Genomic DNA, 8,180 nt, shown 5'->3' with positions numbered 1-8,180 from the left:
GATAACAGAGCTGGAACCCTAACCCTAACCCTACACCATTTCTGACAAATGGCAGTCCAATCTCTTCTTGAAAGTCTCAAGTGAGCTCCCATTACTTGTCCCAGATTCTGCCAACCTAGCAGTTTGAAAGCACGTAAAACATGCAAGTAGAAAAATAGGGACCACCTTTGGTGGGAAGGTAACAGTGTTCCGTGAGCCTTTGGATATATGTGCGAGGGGAACCTTTGCCTTTATTTGTACCTCACTTGATCTTGATTGTATACCTCTGTTAACGTAATTTAGGATTGCATTGGCTCTTTAGCCCACTCTTAAAGTCTTGTGAGGCTTTGAGTTTCCACCAAGATGATCTTCACATCCCAACATACGCAGACGACATCCACAATGCAAAAGTTCAATTCATTTATGAAAAGTTGGTTTTATTCATAATCTGCATGCGACTTCAGAAGGAGTTTTGAAAATGGAGTTAAACCAATCCGATAAATTTTTGGCTGCTACTTCATAAATAACTGCTTAGCCAAGGGTTAACTGTTCCTTCCAAATTTTGGCAATTGAGTGGCTGAAGGTTGCTTGAATGCTTCTGATTTGTCTTGCTTTTTTGGGGGGTGGGGGGGTCTTGAGTTGTATGGCTCACATGTTATGATGTAATCCAAAATGGATTATATCAGAAACCAGCTTCCAAGTGCTGTGTATATGCAGATTTCAGAATCAGGGGTACTATGAGATTGATGGCTTGGCTAATTCTGTGCCCTTTTTAGAGATAGTACCAAATCATGAGAAGACTAATAAAGGAGAATATTTGCAACTCAGGGTTGAAGTGAGGAGTCCTTGGTGCTCTCTGAATTTGGTGGTTTTCTTGCAGACCTTTCATGACCCAGCTAGGTAACATCATCAATGCTAGTCTGATGATGTTACCTAGTTTTGGCAAGGAAGCCACCAAACTCAGAGAGCACCAAGGACGGCTCATGAGAAGATTCAATAACCATGAGAATCTTTGGGACCTAGCCCATCCATGGTTGTCCCAAAGATGCTTTTTCAGGAGGCAACTGGATTTTCTTGTTTTTCTTTTGAAAACGTTTCACTTTTCATGCAAGAAGCTTCTTCAGCTCTGACTGGATGGATGAGAATGGATTTATACTCCTTGCAGACAGCTGTTCATTTGCATCCTTTTCGAGGGTCATTGTCTTTTTCTTTTTCTTTTTTCTTTTTTCTTTTCTTTTCTTTACATTTATATCCCGCCCTTCTCCGAAGACTCAGGGCGGCTTACGTTGTGTAAGGCAATAGTCTCATCCTATTTGTATATTTATATACAAAGTCAACTTATTGCCCCCCCAACAATCTGGGTCCTCATTTTACCTACCTTATAAAGGATGGAAGGCTGAGCCAACCTTGGGCCTGGTGGGACTCGAGCCTGCAGTAATTGCAAGCAGCTGTGTTTAATAACAGGCTTCTTACAGCCTGAGCCAAACCGCGGCCCTTTGAAGCATTTGGGAAGTTTATCTGTGTCCTCAGGGTCACCTGAGTAGGGCAAATGGTTTCTGTAGTCTGCATTTTTTTCCCCTTGGAAATCTATTCCTACTCCCACACCATTCCAAGGGTGTTCATCCCAAATTGTATAGCTAAAATTCTGTAGATACAGTTTGGGATGACACCCTTGTGGGAGTAGGAATGGATTTCCAGAGAAAAAAAATTGCAGACTACAGGAACCAGGAGCACCACTCAGGTGACCCTGAGGACACAGATAAACCTCCAAATTGTTATGTCCCCTCCCGACCACAACCCAAAAAGACACTCGAGCTGACTTTCCTTGCCAGCAATTTACTCCGACAACAGATAACAGTCCTGGCAATGAACCTGCAATTGCCTGCCAAGTTCTCCTCAGACCAGTGTAATTTGCAGTTCAGGAATAAACAGAAGTCAAAGTCTGAATCACAAAATAACACAGCCGAAGCTCCCAAAAGTCTGTTTTTGTCCATCATGGAGCCCAAAGGCAGCTCTACCCACTTTTATACCCTGTGGGGTGTGGCACTGTGACTCAGCACTCCCTGGGCCAGCCCCTTCCTTCGTTTTGCTGTGCATGCTTCGCTCAGCATTGCTGCCTTGCATCTAACCACACTGGATTCCCCTCAGCTGGCTCTTGGAGCTCTGCCAGGGAGGAGGAGGAGGAGGAGTTGGGAGAAAGAGGCCATGTCGGCTCCTCCTCCTCCACCTGGCCTGCCTCTGAGACCTGGAGCGGAGCCAGAGAGGAAGATTCTGCAGAGGGAAGCCCTGTCGGCTCTTCCCCCTCACACTCTGAGTCACTCTCAGCCAGGAGGCCCGGCTCGGGTACCGCAGACACAACACAAATGCTTCAACAACCTGTTAAAATGATGCAAATGACCAGCTATCTGCAAGGAATATAAATCCTTCCCTTCCCCACTATCCAGTCAGAGCTGAAGAAGCTTCTTGAATGAGAAGTAAAACATCTTCAAAGAAAAAAGAAGACAGTCCAGCTGTCTCCTGAAAAAGCACCCTTGGGACAACTTTGATCTGGATGACTGAGAATCTCTACAGACCATCCATGGAGAGGGTCAGGAGAGGGTCAAAGAACCAAGACGGCAGCTGGAAACACGTGGTCAAACTTTATGGTGCATGTAAAATGGAACTTGATCCCATGACCCAAGCCACCAACTTGCTGTGACCTGTGTTTAGGGGTCTTGTGTGTAGCCACCCACTCCACCATGGACCACAACTGCTGCAAAGCTTCAAAAGAATGCCCCAAAGGGCTGCTAAATTTCTTATATTCCCCCATCTATTTTATCGTATATACAGTTCCCTCGTAAGAACATAGATGTTAGGGTTTTTTTGGTTTTTTTTGTTTTTCAAAGAAAGAAAATGAAGCAATATCAGGCAGCTACAAAACTAACCTCGGGGAAAGTGGGGAGGGGAGGGATACAAATCGGGGTTGCTCACAATACCTTGAAGAAAATTATGGTCAACCTATGTTAGGAGTTTTCAATTGATTCATTCATGAATGAATTGGTCTGGCATCTATGTCCACACGGGTCAGAGATGCTGGTTTGGAAGAAAACCAGGCACAGTCACCTTTTTGAATGGCTTAGGAAAGGCCTTTTCACCAAGCGTTGGTGTTAAAAGAACATTCTGGAGGAAAGACATTCATCGTGACAATGTGGGCACCTTAGATGGGTGCTCCATCACTGGAGGTTTTCAAGTTAAGGTTGGACAATCATTTTGAGCCGCAGTGGCACAGTGGTAAGAGTGCAGGACTACAGGCTACTTCTGCTGACTGCTAGCTCCCTGCAATTTGGCAGATCGAATCTCACCAGGCTCAAGATTGACTCAGCCTTCCATCCTTCCGAGGTGGGTAAAATGAGGACACAGATTGTTGGGGGCAACAGGCTGACTCTCTAAACCGCTTAGAGAGGGCGGTAAAACACTGTGAAGTGGTATATAAGTGCTATTGCTATTGCTCTTCCTTTCCTTCCTTCCTCCCTCCTTAACTCTTTCCACTGTCAGCAGTTTGATCCTGATTGGCTCTAGGTTGATTCAGTGTTTCATCATTCCGAGGTGGGTAAAATGAGGACCCAGATTGTTGGGGGCAATAGGCTGACTCTGTAAACCACTTAGAGAGGGATGTAAAGCACTATGAAGCGGTATATAAGTCTAAGGGCTGTTGCTATTGCTAAGGACGGTATGAGGATTCCTGACCCAAGAAGAGGAGGAAGGTGGATTGGAAGACCTCCTAGGTGTGCTCCAAATGAATGAATTTCAGGTTTGTAGAACCATTGTGGGGTAAAAGATTGGTGTTTTGTTTGTTTGTTTTGCTTTGTCCTCCTTTGTACCCAGAAGTGCAAAATCTGTGCAGGGTTGAAAACTGAGAACAGAGCAGAATAACAGGGTTGGAAGGGACTTTAAAGGTCTTCTAGTGTAACCCTACTCAAGTAGGAGACCATAGATTAGGGGTGTCAAACTCAAGGCCTGGGGACGGGATCTGGCCTGTGGGGTGCTTAGATCTAGCCCGCGGGGCTGCCCTGGAAACAGCGAAGGACCAGCCGCGATGCCTCTGCCAGCAAAATCAGAGCTGCGGGGGGGGGGGGGGGGGGCTGCACGCAGGAGGCCATTGCAGCCAAAATCAGTTATTGAGCTGGCCACACCCACCCTGGCCACGCCCACCCCCAGCTCTTGAGGTCAAACACAACCACAATGCAGCCCTCAAGGAAATTGAGTTTGACACTCCTGCCCAGATATCCTGAATGAGCTGCATTGGGACACATTCCAGTACTTGAGGGGCGATCACAGAGATGGGGGGGGGGGGTGCTGTCAATCTATTCTTCAAGGCACCTGAATGCAGAGCAAAAAGTAACATGTGGGAGATCCTTAAAGAGAGATCCCACCTGGAACTAAGGAGAAATTTCCTGATAGTGAGAATGATTAATCAGTGGGACAGCTTGCCTTCCAGAAGTTGTGGTTGCTCCATCACTAGGAGTTTTCAAAAATAAACTGGACATCCATTTGACCATTTGGGTTTGGACTAGAAGTCCTCCAAGGAGCCTTCCATCCCTAGGATTCTGTGCTCTGTATGCAAAGATTATTTATCAGCTAGAGCAGGGGTGTCAAACTCAAGGCCTGTGGACCAGACCTGGCCCACAGGGTGCTTAGATCTGGCCCATAGAGCCGCCCTGGAAACAGCAAAGGACCAGCCCGTGGTGCCTCTGCCAGCGAAAACAGAACTCAGGTGGGCCGCATGCTCCAGGCTCCGTTTTGGCTGGCAAAGGGCTCAGGAGGCCGTCGCAGCTGAAAATGGGCCTGTGGGGGCTGCACACAGGCACCCCAGGCTCTATTTTTACTGGCAGAGGGCTAGTAAAACAAACTAAAAACAAACAAAAGGAGAAATGTTTCCCCTTTTGCATTTGAGCATGCAAGAAGGGACAGGAAAGGAGAAAGGGAAAGAGAGAAAGAAAAAGAAGGAAAGATGGATAGAGAGCAAGGAAGGAAAAATAAGGAAAGAGGGGAAGGAATAAGAAAGGAGAAGGAAGAGGGAAGAGGGAAGGAAAAAGGGAAGGAAGGAAGGAAGGAAGGAAGGAAGGAAGGAAGGAAGGAAGGAAGGAAGGAAGGAAGATTATAATGAGAGTGAGGGAGAGTCTCAGGGAAGTCCTGCCTTAGCACCCCTGATACGAGTGATGTCAAGCTGGCCATGACATCACTCGTTTTGTCGGGCCCCCAAAATCAAACACAACCCTGATGCAGCCCTCAATTAAATTGAATTTGATACCCTGAGCTAGAGACTGTAGCCTCAGACCAGGCAAGCTCTACAAACTGCTCAAAATCTGCTTTTTCACATATACAAACACCCAGTGGTGGAACTCAAATGTTTTTACTACCAGTTCTGTGGGCATGGCTTGGTGGACATGGCAGGAGAAGGATACTGCAAAATCCCCATTCCCACCCCACTCTGGGGCCAGCCAGAGGTGGTATTTGCCGGTTCTCCAAACTACTCAAAATTTCCACTACTGGTTCTCCAGAACACGTCAGAACCTACTGAACAGCACCCCTGCAAACACCCCACAAAAGCATGTCGATCTTCACAGCCTTGCTATCCAGTTACCAAATAAGGAAGTGAGAAGGCCTTCTACCAAAATAGAACACATGACTTTTATACAAACAAGTAATTTTTTTTCCACACACACACAAAAAAATCCTTTGCTGCTTATTTAATCGGGGCTGCTGTCTTGATAGGACTATATTGCAGGATACTTTGGCACAACCAAGGTTGAAAAAGTCTTCTCAAAAGAAAAGGCATATCATGTACCGGGAAATACCCCCCATCCCCATCCCACCCCCTCTGCCCCAACCCCCAAATTTAAACAAATATTGCGAAACAAATGAACCGTATTAAAAATGAAATTAAAAGGGTAGATTGGTCTGTGTTGAACAAACAGGCCATTCTGTTCTCATTTTTTTACAAGGAAAGTGGATTCCGGCAATGAAGACAGAATCTTGACTGTGCTTCTACAAAGATTTTCTAGGGGAGAAAAAAGACAGAAAGAAATCAACCCCACCCCATCCCATCCCAGTCTCCAAAATGTTTTTTTCCAACATGTGAAAAACGTTAACGGACCAACCCATCTTCTTTGTCTCGAGCTGAACAGGATTGGCTATCGCAAAGTTTCTGGTGGTGTACAAAAAAAAAATGTTCATTGTGTTTTTCCGAGATTCGTAGGTAGCTGTTTGGTATCCAATGAAAGAGAAACACAGCCGGGGTTTCCATCTCATGGCCATCATGAGCCCCCCACCCCAGATCTCCTCAATCTGGAGAAGTGTTGCCCCCATCACTGGCTGGGTTTTGCGGCTCCATTGTCCATAAAACAGAAGGCATAAAGGTGAATACAAACATAAAAAGATAATTGTGTTTTTGTTTTATATATATTTATATATGTATAGGTGTTTGTCTATGTGTGTGTTTGTCTGTGTTGTGTCTGTGTGTGTGTGTGTGTGTGTGTGTTTTACATATGGTCCTGAAGTCTTTCCATATAGTCTCTAAATTCCTGGGAATCCCCTAAGTTCATATCTTGGCATACCCATTTGATATTGTCATCACTGTCATAGAGAATGGAATTGGTGTAAGGGCCACCATCTTCAGGCAGGATGGTGGTGTAGGAGGTGAATTTAACCCTCTTCCGCTTGGGCCCGGGAGGGTTTATTGGTTCATTTCTGAAGTCCTTGTCGCAATCGTAGTCAGAAGACCGAAGGATTTGGTTGTGGAAGCTCTTCTGAGAACTTCCGTTGAGGAGGAAGTTGTTCTCTTCAAAAAGCATTCCACGGTCCAGGATGGTGGTGCATTCATCAGAGGGGAGAGAAATGTCCACGGGGCTCTCCAACAGCTCAACCTCGTTGCCCAACCACACCCAGTCATGGGAGTGGGGGATGTTCCCTTGCTCGCTGATGGTGAACCGTTTGTGGCGGTACTTCCAGGCGAATGCCACACAGTTGATTAAGAAGACCAAGATGGCTAAACAGAAGACGCAAAGAAGGGCGTACATCCCGATCTCCAGATCGGTTAAACCCCTGGAAATCAAAGTGAGGTCGCTGGGGTTATTCTGTCTTGGGACAGCCTCTTGGGTGGGAAAGCTCGTAGAGGTAAGAGAATTGTTTTGAAGGTGTTCCTCTCCATCAGAATTAATTGGATGGATGGGAGACTTAGAGCTTGCGTTTGGATTGGTCAACTCATCCCGATTCATGGACCAGTCCTGCCCTTCCAGGGAGCTTTCTATCGAATTGCTTTTAAAACCACTCTCTGCATCTTTGCCATTCTTGTGCTCGGATGTCTTTCGACCAAATTTCACCTTGATGTTCCCTTTCCCAACAGCCAAGCTACTTTTCCGCTTGGACTTCTGGCATGCTTCACTGATCACCAGTTCTATTTTAATCAATGGTCCTTGGCCTTCGCCTTCGGCCACCACTATTGGCCAGTCGTCTTCCTGCCTTTGATGGACAGACACCACCATTTCATCCAGTGAGGTGACCACCAGGGAGAAATCCTTCAGGTCGTAGATATCTAAAGGGGTCACGGTTCCATCGCTAAATAAAAGCCAAGTGCTGAGCAACGCTTCCTACAGTGAGAGGGGAAAAAAGGAGCAGAGAAATGTAAGAGGTAAAGAGAATGTCTGAATCCATACCAGGAGTGTCAAACTCAAGGCTGGGGGCCTGGATCCACCCGTGAGGTGTAGATCTGCCCCGCAGGGACGCCCTAGAAACAGCAAAGGAGTGGTCTGACGTGCCTCTGCCAGTGAAAACGGAGCTCACAAGTTCCATTTTCACTGGCAGAGGATTGTAGGAGGCAGTTGCAGTCGAAAACAGAGATCAGGAGCCCATTTTTGCTGGCAGAGCGCTTGGGGCGCCACAGGCACACCCGACATGAGTAATGCCAAGCTGGCCAAGCCCACCCCAGCCCCCAGAGGTCAAACACAATCTTGATGTGGCCCTCAATGAAATAGAGTTTGACACCCCTGCTCTACACAATTTAATTCAGTTCAGTTCATTATAACTGTAGGGGAAAGAGTAAGGCGGAGTTAAAAAAGGAATCAGCCTAGAATTCATATATAGTCACAAGCAAAATAAGTCCAACTTCCTTTGAATTCCGTGGACCTTTCTCTAACTCCTAGCTAGTGCTAACCATTAGTTGA

General features: G+C 46.4%; 1 protein-coding gene across 1 annotated transcript in view; it reads right to left on the bottom strand.

Annotated features, from left to right (window-relative positions):
- Positions 1-6,080: 6,080 nt before the first annotated feature.
- Positions 6,081-8,180, bottom strand: part of TMEM132B (transmembrane protein 132B) — a 252,044-nt gene continuing 249,944 nt past the window's right edge. Inside the window, exon 9 of the mRNA XM_058158473.1 lies at positions 6,081-7,607. Coding sequence (XP_058014456.1) covers positions 6,501-7,607 — 1,107 coding nt within the window. The 3' untranslated portion in view covers positions 6,081-6,500. The remainder of the gene's footprint in view (positions 7,608-8,180) is intronic.

This window comes from Ahaetulla prasina, chromosome 15, assembly GCF_028640845.1.
Source record: "Ahaetulla prasina isolate Xishuangbanna chromosome 15, ASM2864084v1, whole genome shotgun sequence".
NCBI lineage: Eukaryota > Metazoa > Chordata > Lepidosauria > Squamata > Colubridae > Ahaetulla > Ahaetulla prasina.
This window is presented reverse-complemented; position numbering and strand designations above follow the sequence as displayed.